This window comes from Leuresthes tenuis, unplaced genomic scaffold, assembly GCF_036924035.1.
Source record: "Leuresthes tenuis unplaced genomic scaffold, fLeuTen1.0.hap1 SCAF_1, whole genome shotgun sequence".
NCBI classification, from domain to species: Eukaryota; Metazoa; Chordata; class Actinopteri; order Atheriniformes; family Atherinopsidae; genus Leuresthes; species Leuresthes tenuis.
Window position 1 is genome coordinate 6000659 of NW_027325355.1, and position 17533 is coordinate 6018191.

At 41.5% G+C, this 17533-nt stretch overlaps 2 protein-coding genes, 1 long non-coding RNA gene and 1 other non-coding gene across 4 annotated transcripts in view; 2 read left to right on the forward strand and 2 right to left on the reverse strand.

Moving 5' to 3' along the window:
* Window positions 1-16904, reverse strand: part of LOC140294689 (uncharacterized) — a 40117-nt gene extending 23213 nt beyond the window's left edge. The window contains exons 1-2 of the mRNA XM_072379607.1: window positions 16827-16904; window positions 14432-15903 (exon numbers count right to left, since the gene is read on the reverse strand). Coding sequence (XP_072235708.1) covers window positions 14432-15903; window positions 16827-16904 — 1550 coding nt within the window. The remainder of the gene's footprint in view (window positions 1-14431; window positions 15904-16826) is intronic.
* Window positions 1-17533, forward strand: part of LOC140296301 (uncharacterized) — a 173703-nt gene that overhangs the window by 122274 nt on the left and 33896 nt on the right. The gene's annotated exons all lie outside the window — the stretch shown is intronic.
* Window positions 4571-4642, reverse strand: trnaq-uug (transfer RNA glutamine (anticodon UUG)). The gene has a single exon. It is a non-coding gene; the product is annotated as a tRNA-Gln (tRNA).
* On the forward strand, window positions 5235-6994 carry LOC140268345 (uncharacterized). Its single transcript, XR_011907548.1, has 2 exons — window positions 5235-5380; window positions 6948-6994. It is a non-coding gene; the product is annotated as an uncharacterized lncRNA (long non-coding RNA).

Sequence of the window (17533 nt, forward strand, 5' to 3'; positions counted from 1 at the left end):
AGGTTTCTTAAGACTGCATCAGACATGTTTGATCATAATCTATCTATCGAGCTCTGTATGCTGACTGGTGTCTTCAGGCTGAGTCTGATAGAAACCCTCTTTGTCTCTTTGTCTCTGTGTAGAAAAGAAGCTGCATCTTAAGATGGAGTTCCTGTGGTGTTTTTTCCACTCTTGTCCACACTGAAAACACAAACAGCATAAAACAGCAGAATGACTTCTTTTCCAGCCTTTTTCAGTTGGCAGGAAACAACAAAGCGCTTCACAGCAAACATCTGTTCAGAAGTGAGAAAACCCAGCTGAGCAGATCAGTGATTTCTGTGCGGCTCAGATAACATTTCATGTTAGGCTGCAGTCTGAGGTGCTGATAAAGGCTTTATTTTATGATCATGCTGTTATGCAGCTAAGTCTATATACATCCTGGTCAGTGAGGGGATTTAAACTGAGGAGGCAGGATTACTTTTACCTCTGATGACGGCCTCTGATGAGCTCTGTTATTAGGCGCATTGTATCAATATAATGATGCAATAATGACGGTCGTGTATGGACTATAATCACCAAATTTTGTCATTTTTATCTATGTTTATGTGTTTGATTACCTACTGTTTATCCCTTATCGTTGTTGGATAGATGGTGATCTGGCTTATATTTGGGCTTAAAAAGACATTTGGACACATGATATTTCTTTTTGTCATTCAGCTTATATTTACAACATTTGACTGTTAAATCCCTACCTGACAGTGCACCTTTTGTGATGGACACTCCCACAGGAGTCTATTTGGTGTTGCTAATGTTTAGGTTTTATGATATATACATCTGTCTATTTTTGGAGTTCAGAATTTGCACAGAATGTATTATACACTTGCTTATGGGGGAGGTAAAACTGATAACCTCCCACCATGATGGTGGGCAGGCATATTCTGGACCGACTGCAGCCCAGGTTGGAGCAGGCATCGCAGCGACTGCCCTTGGACCTGGACTATTTCGAGCTCATATGCATGAGTGAAATGACTCTGATTATGTCACTCTTTGCTCACATGGACTTCACACAGGAGGTAAGTTAAATGGTGTTTGTGCAATGTGGCTTGGTTATTCTGCAGGGTTCCTAGGTTTTGAAAAACCTGCAATAGTCATGGAAAGCCCCCAGTTTGGTTTAATATTTACAGCCAATTCAGACATTTATGTAACTTGTTCACTTGTTCTAATCGGTCCACAGACAGAGGTTAGATGCCAAAGATAAAACAAACTATTGTATTCTTGGATTTAATGTTACACCTCTTTGATAAATAAGGTCCACTGATTGCAGCGACAAATTAAAACGTTTGTCTTCCTTTATTTTAGGTATTTGAAGGTCTAGTCCAGCTGCACACCCTCAGCAGCACTGAATTAGATGGGAGAAGAACAGCAGTTGTAGTGGACAGGACTGCTGGAGAAAGGGGGCGTCCAAAGTTGGTTATTTCCAAAGACCACGTCCAGCATTTGATTGAAATTGACCTCTCTGCCCCCTGTATTTCCACACTGCTGGTGTATCAGTGAGAACACTGAAACGCAGAATGCGACAGTGGGGCCTCTCAAAAAGGGAAGGCTACAGTAAAATGACAGATGATGAACTTGACAGCTTGGTCTCTGCCATCAAGCAAGACTCCCAGAATTTGGGTTGGTGCTTTTTACAGAAAGTTTTTCTTTGAATTATATCATGCACTTGTCCATAGCATTACAAAAAGATTTGTGCCATAAAAGTAACATTTGAAATGACAGGGCTTTCCACAGGCACCGGCTGCTGGCCATATAGCCTCCACAACTAAGTCTAGCTGAGGGCCGGCTACTTTAATGACTGCTATTTTTATAGCCTAAAGGCTATCAATATTATTTTTTTCAATTTTGATACAATTAAATGTTTTTCTAACAGACTGACAATGATGTCAAACTGAACCGCACTCATTAAAGTTTCGATTTGCTCTGTTTGTACTGAAAATAACCACAGATTACGCTGATCACTCCTTCGACATGTGGTGTGTGTGTGTGTGTGTGTGTGTGTTACTCAGGCCATCCACTTCAAAATTTCAGTGTAATCAGTACGTATTAAAAAGCATCATTTATCCCAGCGTTGGTAATCCAGTCTTCTCTTCAAGCGTTCAATTAGCAGCACCTGCAACACATTAGAGTGTATTTTCATTCATTAATTTCTTCAGTGTACATGATCGTGGGTGTGGCGTAACCTAACCACCAACAGCTGCGCCCGGCTGGCTAGTTATTTGATATGGCTGGCTAGTCTGTGCCTTAGTGGAGAGTCCTGGACATTATCATAACAACGGTCATCATAGCATGTATACCTGAGAAAAAGTTAAATGCCTAAATTGTTTGTTCACATGATTATCAATCAATATATCTTAAATAAAAGTGGTTTTCACTTGTTTTCCTACAGGTCACAGAATGGTAAAAGGTCGTCTTAGGGCTTTAGGCCACAGAGTTCAGTGGACAGAGTGTGGGATTCGATGCACCGGGTTGATAGTCTAAGAATACTACAGAGAATGACAAGCCTCGGATGTGTTGTGAGAAGGACCTACAATGTCGCAGCTCCTCTGTCACTCGTACATATAGATACCAACCACAAGTTGATCAGGTAAGCTGACAGCAAAGGACATCACATGGACATTATATATTTATATATTGATTTAAAAAATGGTCTATGGCATACATTCTGCAGATTTCTGGAATCTGGTGTAATGGACCACGATGTAGCTGCATTAAACAATTGATACATTTTTATTTCACAGATATGGTGTGGTAGTGTTTGGAATAGATGTCTCTTCAAGGAAGGTCAGTGTCCCCATGGAGATTATAGTGTGTGATATAATATTCAACTTAATTTTGTTAAAGCTATACTTTTCTTTCAGGCAATTCTACACTTTTCTTTTGTCATCTTAAATGCTCCTAATAAGCTTATGGCACACTAAAATGTAAAAGCAAGCCACCAGGTGTTGAAACTACACACGAACTACAACGCAGGCCGTGCTAACATTAGCCTGGTAGATCACAAGTTGTTTATATTCGGACACGGCAAGCACAAGAATAGCCTTGATGGACGTGGTAAGTGGACCGCTGATAACTTGACAACATTCTCCGCTCCGACATCCGGGGGAGATGGAACGCACCATCACTTTCTCACCTCACACGTCAGGGAGGAGGGGAGCGTCACAGGTCAGGCAGGGGGAAGAGGGTGAGACTTTGGAGGGAGGGGGAGTTGTTCATGTTTAAATTTTTACTAAGTGCTGTGCTACATGCCAGAAAGGTAAGTATAGCTTTAAGTCTAACATCACACATGGAACAATATTTCATTCATTTATTATTCTTATATTATTGTAGTTAATGTTTAATGTGTTTCTGTGGTTTTCATGTTTTCCAAATGCTCACAAAGATCATGTACCTACACGCTACCAATAACAACAAGGCATCAACAGCCCAAGATTTCTTCCTTCAGGCTGTAGAGACGCATGGTTTTCCATCCAGGTAACATGCTATGTTTTGTTTTGAGGTTGCTGTTTTTATGTTTACATTGTTATATTTTTACAAGATGTTAAAAGAAATGCAAAGTTGCCTTTACAAAATTGTTGACCCACTGACATAATCACAATATTATATGTATGTCTTTACAGTGATCTGCTGTTCAAGGATGTTTCAGTCTTATAATATAAGCATCTTTATGTATTAATAAATTCCTTTCCAACTAGTGTCTCCTCCAGGATTAGCAGATGATGAAACCTGTTGTGGATTTACAACAAAAATATAGAACAAATTTCTACAAGACATTCCTGTACAACTTGGACCTGTACATTGGATCTCTTTTTATCATAGTAGTAATGGAGACTAGTGTGTACATATATATAACTATTTATCATGTCTATCTATTCTTTGCTGCTCAGGTCCCTGATCGTAGTCAGGCCATCCTCCCATGATTAAATAGAGAGGACAGCTTTTCCTTTGCCTGCCTTTTGTGTTGAAGGACTGAGTCACACAGTTTTGTCAACCACATATTTCATTTTTTGGACTTTTTTGAAAGAGTATCCATACCAAGGAGTAAAATTGTACAATCCTCTTTTTCCTAAATCAGTACCAACTTGTGCGCACCGCATGGAGTTGGCGCTCAGATCCCGGCCGGCAGAAATTTCTGCTCCTTAATTGGATGATTGTTTGGCCCATGGGTGGGCACCGGGTTAATTGTGCAGGCTTTTGAGTAGTTCTCCTTGTCGCTGATTGTTACCATGGGATTGTTTTTCCTGTTTCCTTCTCCTTTGACTTCTGTGTCCAAATTCCAAATGGAGAGCATGGAAAAATATATGCATTGCAAATGAATATGCAAGAAGAAATCAAATAGATTCAATTAGTGACACCCAGAGGTGAGAAGGCAAATAGCACAGACCCTCTCAGCTGAATGTTTCACTTTTTCAACATTAACCAATTTAAGCCCTCGCTTTGGAATTGGTCAATCACACACTCTGGTGTGACTTGACAACTGACTAACCTCATCCACTCATCTTCTTTCCAGAACACAAACATGACAGCAAACACCTGAAGGTTCCACTGAGATTTGAACTCGGATCACTGGATTCAAAGTCCAGAGTGCTGACCTTTACACCATGGAACCCCTTCCACAGGTAAACTATGCTCTTAGTCATGCAAATGCTTGATAATATAAAGGTTTAAAGCAAAGTGGGGTTTTTTGGGGTAAAAAAACAAACAAAAAAAAAAAACAGTTGGTCGAGGCAGATGGCCACCTTTCCTGCAAGAGGTTTCTGCAAGAGGTTTCTTCCTGTTAAATGGGAGTCGTTCCTTTCCACAGTCGCCTCAGGATATATATATATATATATATGAGAGAGAGAGAGAAAATAAGAAAAAGAGAGAAAAAAAAACAAAAAGTTAAGAATCAAGATCGATTTGATGTAAACTAATGTGAAAAACTGCTCCATGTGACTGTTACTACATTAATCTCTCAGGATTGATATTTTTCTTTGAACAAGTTGATCAGGGGAGAGCGCGAACGCAGTCCCCCACTACCACAAATTATGCAGTCAAGATTCCCACATTTCCACGGTCGTGCAAAGCTACCGCAGAAAACCAGTTGAATCGCTCTGTTCACTGACCAATCAGGTGGTCCACCGACCTTTGACCGTAGACTACCAATAGCGTCGCCGGACTCACCAGGCAGGCAGCCAATCACATATCAGAGAAAGCGAAGAGACGGTGCGAGCGACATTTGGACATTGTTTTTGCTAACGACTTCGACAGTTTATCTGTTAAAGAAGTTAAAAACAGAAAGATAATTTGCTACAAATTTGACGGAGTTAATCGTAGTGTTTTTCTGTGATAATCTTTTCATTGAAAAGTAAGTATAAGAAGCTTCTCCCACTCGGTAAAAAGTCGTCGTAAATTATAACTGAAGACGCTTTTTAAATATAAACATTTTCTGATTGTAGTGGACCTAAGGGTTGTATAATGCAACTCAGGTGGCCACCTCTTTGGCACCTCCCTTAGCTCCTCCCCAGGTTGTGTGGGGTGACTATATAAAGGCTCAAAATGGCTCCATTGAGCCTCTTGCTGAGCTGGTGCAGTTACCTGATCAAGGTGGTGAGTAGGGTTCCTATCCTGTCTGTGTGTGTAATTAAAATCTGGCTTCTTACTAACATGTGTTGTTTTGTCTTTTAGGTTTACTTGCTGCTGTGCTGTTTTGTTAGTTTGTTTTGTACAGTTCTGTTATGCGGTTTTGGTTGGTTTCCCTTTGTTCTGTTTTGTGTAGTTCTTTGTTTATCCAGTTTGGTTAGTTTAAGTATATTTTTGTCCCAGTTACATTTGTAATATTGTTTTATGGATTAAGTTGCTGGTTTTGTTAACTCTTTGTTTGTTGTTCCTTTGAGTTTCAGTGTGGCCTGATTGTTATCAGGTGGGAGGCTAGGCACCGTGGTGAGGGCCTCGCTTCCCATTTTGCATGCAAGTAGACACTGGGGCACTTCTAGTGTGGTTGTAGTGGTTTCTTTTTGTAGTGTTGCATCCCAGGTTAAAAAGGAGGGACACACTCACCCAGTAGTATGCCTCCCACCGAGGCTCTAGCCCACTGATTTTAGTTTTCTGTTGTTTGGGTTTTAGCATTGTAATAGTCTGCCTTTTAGCTTCCTTTTTGTTAATAAAATTAATTTTACAAACATATCTTGGGTTTAACCCTTTTCTTTTTCTACAGGAGCAGTTTTGCTTTATTCATCAGCATTTTCAATAAATAGATTTGTTTTATTTATGTTCCTGTCTCTGCCTCCTCAGTCACAACCCTGTGTCCGTATACGTATTTGTATTCCAGTTGTTATGTCTTGGGGTGCAAGTCCCCAGGTGGCGTTGTTGGCCCATACAATTCCTTACTTTAACCCGCTCCTTGCCACATTTCTTACACTCATATTACCGAAACGTCTGTTTATAGTCGTTCTATCGCGTTAAATGGGTCAACCAAACCACATATATGTATTGTATGTATGTTTTTGTACGCACACGCACGTGTGTGCATACACACATAAATCTCCCTCTCTCCATATATTTATACAGGAATATACATATATCTATATACAGCCCATATATCAGCTATACATGTGTCTGTGTGTATAACAGATATATAGACATTCAATATCATGTGCAATGTACGATGTGCAATATTTGAACTGTATGTGCAATATTATTTAACTTTTCATTATTTTCACTATTCAGTGTTATCATTATTATTACTACCATGTACAATTACATTCATTATCTGGTGCAATACAACCTCTCAATAGCGCTGATAAATTAATAAAGTTCTTATCTCGATAGACAGACAGACATTTAATACCAAGATGTAATGCCACTTTACTGCTAATATGAATTGCTGCCCCAATAAATTTCCCTTTGGAGAATAACATTGTTTAACTATCTAGATGGCAAACCCCACAATCTGCATTGCCAACCCAGATGCTCCTGAAAATCGGCAACAGGCCATTCTGATGGCGAGCAAAGAGGCCCTTCTTTATCGGGATAAAAGGCTGGTCTTCCCCTCGCCTCCCCCGGAGCTGCTGAACCAAGCCACTGCCCTGGCCCACGCAGAAAAGCTCCTTCAAGCAGAGGGTATCACTGCTCCATCCCGTCAGCAGTGCCTGGGAAAGCTGCCAGTGCCGTTTGGTCAATACAAAAATGTACCGTTCCACTGGCTTGTGGCAAATTATATGGGCTACATGAAGTAGTAAACATTTAAGACAAATTTGGTGGCATGTTTACACATCTGTTTCATTCTTGGTTCAATTGCTAATCTGTTTGTCACAGTCAGATGATATAAATGTTTGTTTGAATTGAGGTAATATATATCATTCCAGCATAATTGACAAGCACAGGGTAGAGAAGTCAAACACACAAAAGAGAGGAGAGGCAGTGAACCAGTGGGTGAAAGACTTCCTCGCTGAGTATGCAGAGAGCTTCCCGCAAGTCTCCATTGTCCTTGAGGCAAACATCGACAGGTGCATCTATGGTCAGAAAGGCTTCGAGGACAGCAGCTTTCAGGAGATGTGGGAGCTCTACAGTCAGCATGGAAGATTAAAGAAGAAGCCAGAGCAGTTCACTGACAGCGAGAGAGACAGAGCACAGAAGGCCTACAGCTCAGTGAGGAGGTGGTTGAACACACCGGTGACCCACATCACAAGTGTGACGATGAAGAGGTTCAGAAAGTATATTTATGAGAAGGAGAAAGTAAGTGTTCAGAAAGAGAAAGGTTAGAATTACACAGAAAATAACAAATACTCAAATAGGTGGTATTTCATCAACTAAGTGTTGAGTGTTTAGTGTTGTAAGTATGCTTGTTTGTCTTTGGTAAGTGAAACGTGGTATATCATACATTCTGATTGTTACACTGCCTTATTGTCCAGCAACTGCAGGAAAGCACCTCTAAGTATAGTCCTTCATTATGGCCCGGTGATGAAGCTGAGATGGTAGCTGCATGCGAGGCTGTGGAACGTAAGTAAGACACATCAGTCAATTTATATGAAGTCGTTTTATGTAAATAAGTCATAATATAAGAAAATAAGAAAAATTTGATACATTTTTAGACTCTACCCAGTCCCAGGAGTCTAAGACTCAAGATTCTGGTTCCAGAGACAAGGTAAAGCTGCCAGACTCCAGTGTTTTCCAAAGGCTTTTTCACCCCTCTTCACTGCCCAAGCTGCCTGAGTCCACCGCACCACCCAAGCTGCCTGAGTCCACCGCACCACCCAAGCTGCCTGAGTCCACCGCACCACCCAAGCTGCCAAGAGTCCACCGCACCACCCAAGCTGCCAGAGTCCACCGCATCACCCAAGCTGCCAGAGTCCACCGCACCACCCAAGCTGCCTGAGTCCACCGCACCACCCAAGCTGCCTGAGTCCACCGCACCACCCAAGCTGCCAAGAGTCCACCGCACCACCCAAGCTGCCAGAGTCCACCGCATCACCCAAGCTGCCAGAGTCCACCGCACCACCCAAGCTGCCAGAGTCCACCGCACCACCCAAGCTGCCTGAGTCCACCGCACCACCCAAGCTGCCTGAGTCCACCGCACCACCCAAGCTGCCACACAAGAAGCGCATATCCAGGATCCCGCCCAATCAGCCGGAATCTGCTGCACAGCCAACTGAAGCCCCGTCCGCATCCCAAGGCCAGGATTATCCACTGAAACCACCTCTAAGTGACTCACCTGTAAGTAACATTTACAGTGAATGCAAACATAAGTGTGAGACGCTTCTTTAAACTGTGCTCCATGTGTATCATTGCATGTTACAAATAATAAAAACAACTTTGCTTTGTACATGTTGTGCGTGTTACAGGTGGAGTTAGAGGGCTGGGTACGTCTTTGGGAAAACCCAAATGGCATTCCAGCAGCTGACATCTCATGGCTAAAGGAGGACACAGAGAGAGGTCTCTTCCCTGCCGTTCAAATCTACAAGGACATCACTGGTGTGCTCAAGAGGCGAAGGGTGATGAAGTCAGACCGCATGTGGTTTTCCCCTCCAGAACCTCCAGGCTTCGTCGGAGGTGCTCTGCCTGTACCACACCTGTTTTTCCACAGCCGTGTCTTTGTGTGGCGCCCTGTAGGAGTCTGGAGATGTTCCCTGAAGTGTCCTCGTGGCGATGAGTGTGTTGGAAAGGGTCGTAATGTGTACCTGTACAAGTCTGGCTACCACCACCGGGTATAACTCAATTCAGCTGTGTTAGAGTAAAAGCATCATGGTTGAATAATGATTACATTGTATCTAAACATGTAAAAGGAAAAGTTCCTTGAAAATCATCTTGATTTTATAATATATTGTTATATGTTATTATCATTATTATATACACACGTGGACAAAATTGTTGGTACCCCTCAGTTAAAGAAGGAAAAACCCACAATTCTGACTGAAAGCACTTGAAACCTACAAAAGTAACAATAAATGAAAATTTATTGAAAATTGAATTATCAAAATCAGCCATTACTTTTGAATTGTTGATTAACATAATTATTTAGAAAAACAAACTAATGAAATAGGGCTGGACAAGGACCCGACAGCTCTGAAGGCTGTGACAGATGAGGACGTCATCCGCCTTTTTATTTCCAGGGAGCAGCTGAAACATCACGTGCGACGGGTCACACAAGGGGCGCAGGAAACGTTTAGGCTCATCAACCTGGCCATTGAGGAACTGAAAGGTCCCGCGGGGCTAGATGAGAGTGGAGTCAGCCTCTTCAAGACACCTGGTATAAAGACCTGACACTCAAAGTTACAACATTAATACTAGTTGTGTGGCATAAAAAAAGTTTACACAACAATCGGTTTGTGTGTCTGTACGTCATTTGTATTTGCAGCGGCCATTGATGAGATGTGGGCGGTGCAGCGGCGACACCTGGAGTGCATCCAGGATTCTCCAGACATCTACATGTATAGGGTGGCGCGTACAACGACCATCAACAAAGTGGATGTGCCCTACTACAAATGTCTGCGTGGCAACAACAGCCTGGAAGGATTCCACAAAACTTTGCCCAACATGCTCCCAGGTGCACAGGTGTAGTGTGGATATTTATAAAATGTCACACGTGTCACTGTGAGTCATCTCATGTGTTTTATTGGGATGTTCAGGGCCCCACTGCGCAGCCCGGCCCTATCAGGTCTATCTGATAAGTGGCATTGGACGGTGGAATTCTGACCGCCGCTCTGATGCAGTGTTTGGGGGAAAAGGACAGCACCACAGAATCTACTCTGCACCACTTATCGACCGCCTCAACACCCGCTGTCTGCAGCTGTTCGGAGAGACTGTGGAGGAAAACTTCAGGCTCCCGCTGATGTCCCCTCTAATGAGCTGCTCGGGTTGGAATACCTGTTTAGTCAGAGTACAGGAGAATCGGCCCTTTTTCTCTCGCTGTGACAATGCGCTGAGTGCTGAGCTGCCCCACATCCGGCTCTCCAGCAATGAAATTGCTAGTGCTCACCTTCCAGTCTTGTGAGTAGCTGTTTGTTTGTTGATGTACATTTTATTCCAGGAGTTAAAGCCATTCAACTGCTACGTATGAGCCAGTGTTAGACGAGTTTTCAAATGTTGCCACTTTGCCAGGAGTTAAATTAGACATTAAAACAACAGTGAAAACAGTATTAAAGTATTTAAAGCTTGTGAAGAAGAAGGAAACAATCACTGAGGAAAAAGCTTAACAAGTGAGTGTGGTAGTGTGCAAAGTCAAAATAACGTTACAAAATCTAAAATAACTGTAAGCCACAAGAGACAGAAGCAGAAGAAAAGCAAATAAGACTAGATAAATCACACCTGCAACAGGCCTAACATTTGTGTGTCACTGTGCTTACATAACATAAGTGCTCAGCACAACATGCTAATGTACACACTGGTGAAACTTTTGTGGCTGCTTTGTCCTCATGGGTCACGCAGCAGTCCGGAGAAGATGACCATCCTGGAGGCATACGAGCGGGTCCAGCACCGAATTTTAGTGGATGACCCGGTTCTCTGCAAAGCTGGCATTCCCCTACCTAAAATAAACGTCAAGACCGTGCGGGATTTCATCCAACACCAAGAGCGGCTTGTCAACATGAAGGCAACAAGACGACCATCCACCATCACAAAGATCACCTCCATCTCAGCCACAAAGATGGTCAGCTTTCACTGTGTCCAATAACTGTAGCTTCTAAAGTGGATTTCACAGCACTGCTGCATGTCTGACAGTTCATTTGGCTGGAGAAAACAAACATCACAACCCTCTGAATCTGCTTTCAGTCCGACTTGAACAGTCTCTCACAGTTTCAGACACAAAATGTGTCTTTTAGTCTGAATCTCAGCTCAAATCTACAACAACTGTAGAGTGACTCATATCATTTCACCACCTGGTGTGATAAACTTACAGAAACACCTGAAGAGCAACACCTGGGATCTTTTTGGGAGAAAAGGGGATTCTCTTCATGCTCACAGAGCTGGTAATAAATTATTTATGGATCCTACAGAGTAAAACAATAATAAAGGTGATTTCTGACTCTTGACATTTTTTCCTTTTATTAGAAAAATATTCCAGATTTTAATCCCATGGAGGGAGCCGATGAAGTAAAGATTGATGTGCATAAAAACATTAAAAACCTCTCTTGTAAGTTCTCGGTTCAAGTTTTATTTTGCCTCAGCTGCATGTTTTTCTTTATTGAACCTTTAAGCACTCATAGATCAATTTGATCCCAGCAGAAGTGTCGCAGGTTTACTTGGTTGCTGTAGTTTACTGAAGCAGGACTCTAAGCAGGCCCCTCCGCTAACATCCTCCTCTCCTTCAGAACCAGGGACAGGGTTGGGTTTGGGAGGTGACATCGCTCTGTACTTTAAAGAGCAGGCTTGAATAAATCAAACTTCATTTGGTGTATGATCTACTTTTCAGAGGATTTGTAAATGACTAAATAAATAACACCACTGGCTAAACCTTCAATTTAACCTGAACTAAGCAGAAGTTTGACTGGTTTTGATGCGGTCAGGATCACACTCATTGGACACATACAAGATCTCATTTACTTACTTTACTTATTCATTTGCTGTTCTTAGTAACACAGGAGACAGGATGGTGAATGAAGAATTGCAGCAAACATTCTTCACAGAGGTAGTGTGGACGGGGGAAGATAATATTTACTGTTGAGGTTAATGGAGACGGCTCTGAGTTCGATGTCATGGAAACATTCCTTCAAACACCCGACTGATTCATTATGAAACTGCTGCCTGTGCAACAGTCAGAGCAAATGGTTCAGTGGAATAGCTCAGACTGTTTGGTGAATGTTTTAAACGTCAGATGTTCTGGGATCAAGACCTATGACTCAGTGAAGTTTCAGCTCCAACACTAAAAATACAAATTGAAAAGCACTCCGAAAACATCTTCAAGTGGGAAGGTGGCTTGGTGAGTTTAACAGAGACCATAACTTGCCAGTGGTGCAACAGCTGGTTCAAATCCTGCCTGTTATCCTCAGGATAACTTTACATTGAATGGAACAAAAAGATTTCAATACCGAAGTGGAATGAATGAATAAATGTCCCACAAACTATCCATCCTTCCATTTGTTTTACATGGTTTCAGGGGGACTGGAGCCTACAGTGGGGAGAATGCAAATGAATTACTTGAAAATCATTCAGTGCGATTTTATTTTTAGATTCCGTCACTCACACTTGAAGAGCACCTATGATAAAAATTACAGACTTCTACATGCATTGCAAGTGTGAAAACCAGCAAAATCAGCAGCGTATCAAATACTTGTTCTCCCCACTGTATCTGTCACAGAAACTCATCAACATTTGAATCCAAGAACGAGTCTGAAACTAAATGAAAAACTGCAGCCCCAAATGAATGTTGGCATGATATAGGCTGTGTCAAATGCAAAAGCAGTCCCTGTTTCCCTTTTTGGAACTTCTTCTTTCTCAGGACAAAAATAAATGTATGAGGATCAAAGCCAACAATGACCTGGGACATCTCAGCAGATCCAGGATCAGCAACATGGACACTGAGAGCCAAAAACAAACAGAGGTCAACATTACAAACTGTTTAACAATGACAATGACGTAGAAGATATACAAACAAATGCATGTTTATATATGACTCTACTGTGAATTTACACCTTCTTTTCTATTATAAACAGGAGAGATATGTTAAAAAAAATCATGAAGTTATATTATGACAAAAAGGAAGTACCACGTGTGAGATGCTGCAGGGTCAAGAGACACTGTGTGCTGAGAGTCCTCCTATCTATCTTATTTCAACTTCTGTCTAATCCTTGTTTGACTGAATGTCACATAACCTTGTGTGGCCAGTGATCTCATAGGATGGATGGATGGATGGATGACTTTATTAATCCCTTTGGGAGGTTGCCTCTGGGAAATTGAAATTGAAATCTCACTCAGGCTCAGCACTGTTATATACAGAAATGTACAGAATAAACAAAGTGGAAACTAAATAGCGATAGCATCATTGTTTTTTTTTTTTAACTCAGACAAATCTGTGTCAGCTTCTTGATATGTCATGCAGACTCCTTCCTGTGAGAATAAATGTTTGGTATTAATTGTCTCCAGCGACTCTGAGCCTCATTTTGAGAGAATTTTCTTGACACCAACACAACAGACATTTGACATAGTTTCACAGCTTGAAGTTGAGCCTCGTGCCCTTTTAGTGTTGGAACAGCCTTAACTTTCATCTTTAGTCATGACAATCAAACAGCTGTCTGGAAAGTACAGGGAACAACTCCAAACCTTTTTCAGACTCAGAAAAATTTCTAAGTCTTTGGGAAAGATTAGCACAAAGATTAGAACCAAACACAAATTTCAGAAGATGAAACGCATGAGAAATGTTGACATCTAACCTTTAATAAAATGCAGAACAATGAAATACAAACAAGTGTAAAGCTAGACTTTACATCAAACTGAAATGATATATTGCTTCTAAAGATGTTGTATGTTTACAAACATACCCACAGCTGGTGCACAGCTACTTTGTGAATTTTAACTTTAAACAAAACATATATGTTCAGTATAATAGAATAAAACGTGTATCTACTTTAAAAAAAGATTGCATTTTCAATTCAATTCAGTTTTATTCATATAGCGCCAAATTAAAACAATGTCATCTCAAGGCAATGATATTGTTCTGTCTATCAACTCAGAACTGATGCCATATTTATCTTGAACGGTGGGAGATCTGTCCATAGTTCCCAACTATCCCAACAAATTATAAAGCACTTTCAATGATTCTTCAAAAATGTGCTACCCACAGAACATTCAGAACAAAAGCCCTGACAAGAGAAGGTGGTAATCCACAAAGAAGATTTTTAATCTGAACAAGGGAATTTCTTATGATTCTGTGTGAATACGTTGGTGTGTCTTAAGAACGAAATATGTAGTGAAAGCTGCCCCACACTGACCACAGTTGTAAGGTTTCTCTCCTGTGTGAATACGTTGGTGTTTCTTAAGATAGGAAGATGTAGTGAAAGCTGCTCCACACTGACCACAGCTGTATGGTTTCTCTCCTGTGTGAATACGTTGGTGTTTCTTAAGATTGGAAGATGTAGCGAAAGCTGCTCCACACTGACCACAGCTGTATGGTTTCTCTCCTGTGTGAATACGTTGGTGTTTCTTAAGAGATGAAGATGTTGTGAATGCTGCTCCACAATGACTACAGCTGTATGGTTTCTGTCCTGTGTGAATACGTTGGTGTTTATTAAGATTGGAAGATGTAGTGAAAGCTGCGCCACACTGACCACAGCTGTATGGTTTCTCTCCTGTGTGAATACGTTGGTGTCTCTTAAGATTGGAAGATGTTGTGAATGCTGCTCCACACTGACCACAGCTGTAAGGTTTCTGTCCTGTGTGAATACGTTGGTGTGTCTTAAGATCGGAAGAAATAGTGAAAGCTGCTCCACAATGACCACAGCTGTAAGGTTTTTCTCCTGTGTGAATACGTTGGTGTTTCTTCAGATTGGAAGATGTAGTGAATTCTGCGCCACACTGACCACAGTTGTAAGGTTTCTCTCCAGTGTGAATGCGTTGGTGAGTCTTAAAATCGGACGATGTAGTGAAAGCTGCCCCACACTGACCACAGTTGTAAGGTTTCTCTCCTGTGTGAATACGTTGGTGTCTCTTAAGAGAGGAAGATTTTGTGAATGCTGCTCCACACTGACTACAGCTGTATGGTTTCTCTCCTGTGTGAATACGTTGGTGTATCTTAAGATCGGAAGATGCAGTGAAAGCTGCCCCACACTGACCACAGTTGTAAGGTTTCGCTCCTGTGTGAATACGTTGGTGTGTCTTAAGATCGAAATATGTAGTGAAAGCTGCTCCACACTGACTACAGTTGTAAGGTTTCTCTCCTGTGTGAATACGTTGGTGTATCTTAAGATAGGAAGATGTTGTGAAAGCTGCCCCACACTGACCACAGTTGTAAGGTTTCTCTCCTGTGTGAATATGTTGGTGTGTCTTTAGACTGGATAATCGAGCAAAACCTGCTCCACACTGACCACAGCTGTATGGTTTCTCTCCTGTGTGAATACGTTGGTGTGTCTTAAGAGAGGAAGATGTTGTGAAAGCTGCTCCACATTGACCACAGCTGTATGGTTTCTCTCCTGTGTGAATACGTTGGTGTATCTTAAGATTGGAAGATGTAGTGAATGCTGCACCACACTGACCACAGTTGTATGGTTTCTCTCCTGTGTGAATACGTTGGTGTTTCTTAGAATCGGACGATGTAGTGAAAGCTGCCCCACACTGAGCACAGCTATATGGTTTCTTTCCAGTGTGAAGCCTCTGATGATACCTCAGATGTGATGATCTTTTGAAAACTTTCCCACAGTGTTTACAGGAGTGACATCTGGAGCCATCTTGGGCTATATGTTTCTGCAATGACAGAAAGGAAGAAGGATTAGATCCTCTTGAAGTTCACACAAAAGATTTCTCTAAGCTAACCAACATATTCTAACTGGACGTGTATAGACTGAGCCACAGGTCTCAATATCTCAGATCAAACGTGCTGAGATGCTGAGAGTGTGTTTATAAGTGCCCTCAGCTGTCAACACTGTGCTCTGATGTGTTCTACACACGTTCAGGTTTTTAAGCAGTAAACTCTTGCTTTTTGCTCTTTCACTAATTATTTTTTGTCATGATGAAATTCTGAAAAGGAACTTGTGCTACAATATTTCTAAATGATAGAATGAAGCACAGTCTTGTCCAAGTTGTTCAGTTAAACACCATGAAGAGGTTGGACTGAAAAAGGTTGATGATCACTGGTTTAAACGAATAAAAGTAACAGTGGTGGTAATACATGACATTCATTACACTATCCCTTTGTTCCAGCTTACAACCCAGAGGTCTGCAGCCATTGAGCTCAACAGCTATCAGGGAAACAGTTTTAACTCAACCTTTGTTTCGCTCTAAAACAACTCTTTACCCTGAGGTAGAGAGATCTAAAAACCTGTCATCTAACCATTAAAGACCCAGAAGTATTACCACCACCAGGTTTCATTCATGTAATCCAGAGACTTTAAACACAAACAATGAATATAAGCTCCTGAACCTCTCAAATCTGAAGACTGAGAGCCAGAAAATGTCCCACAACAACAATCTGGCCACTGAGTTTCTTCCAGCAGATCATTCAGCCTGCAGCATATTTTCAGTCTAAGCACATCTGTATCAGAGAGGGTAGATGAAACCAGGAAACACTTTGCTGACACTTTTCCACATTTGATGGAAAAGCAGAATGAGCAGAGGATACACGGAGCCTCGACACTCGTCCTCGTGTCTTTAATGTCCTCCACACTGACCTGTAGCCCGGTGGAAGCAGAGGATGAGCCGGCTCTGTTCTTAGTGGAGGTGTTTGGATCCTGGTTCTGCTGTTCCATTCTGGTCCAGGTCCTCCGACTGATGGACTCTGTCTGCAACTGTCAGTACATACAATAAGATCCATCTGTGGCGTGCAGCATGTCAAACCACACCCACTTTTCTTCTTCTCTTGAAAACCTTTCTGGACAGTTTTTAACCATCTAGTCACATTTAATTAAACTTATTACCGTGGTTTTAATTTAAATTCCTGTGAACTTTAAAATGGTTCTTTAAAGACCCACTAAGGTCACAGTTCAAAATATTTGGAGCTTTTTGATCAAATTAAGAAAAAAATGTATAATAAATGTATAATATAATATATGTATAATATACTCTGTAGAATGACACCCACTGTGTGCAATATCCCATGAATCTCATCTGAGTCAGTGTAACATGATCAACTTAAATCATTTTACTACATTAAGACAATGATACTGTTTGAGGAAAGGGTCCCAATATCATCCCAGAGATTGAAGTGCAGATTTTCTCCGTTTCTAAATTTGTTCTCATTTCCAGAAGCTGTCATGGATCCAGGAAAGTAACAGAGTAATCTCAGATTTGTCACAGGTTAAACTCTGAAGCCCATTGTTCAGCACTCAGGGAGCTTCAGTCTGGACTGAGGCTTGAAACTGAGAAGATGTGATGTTTC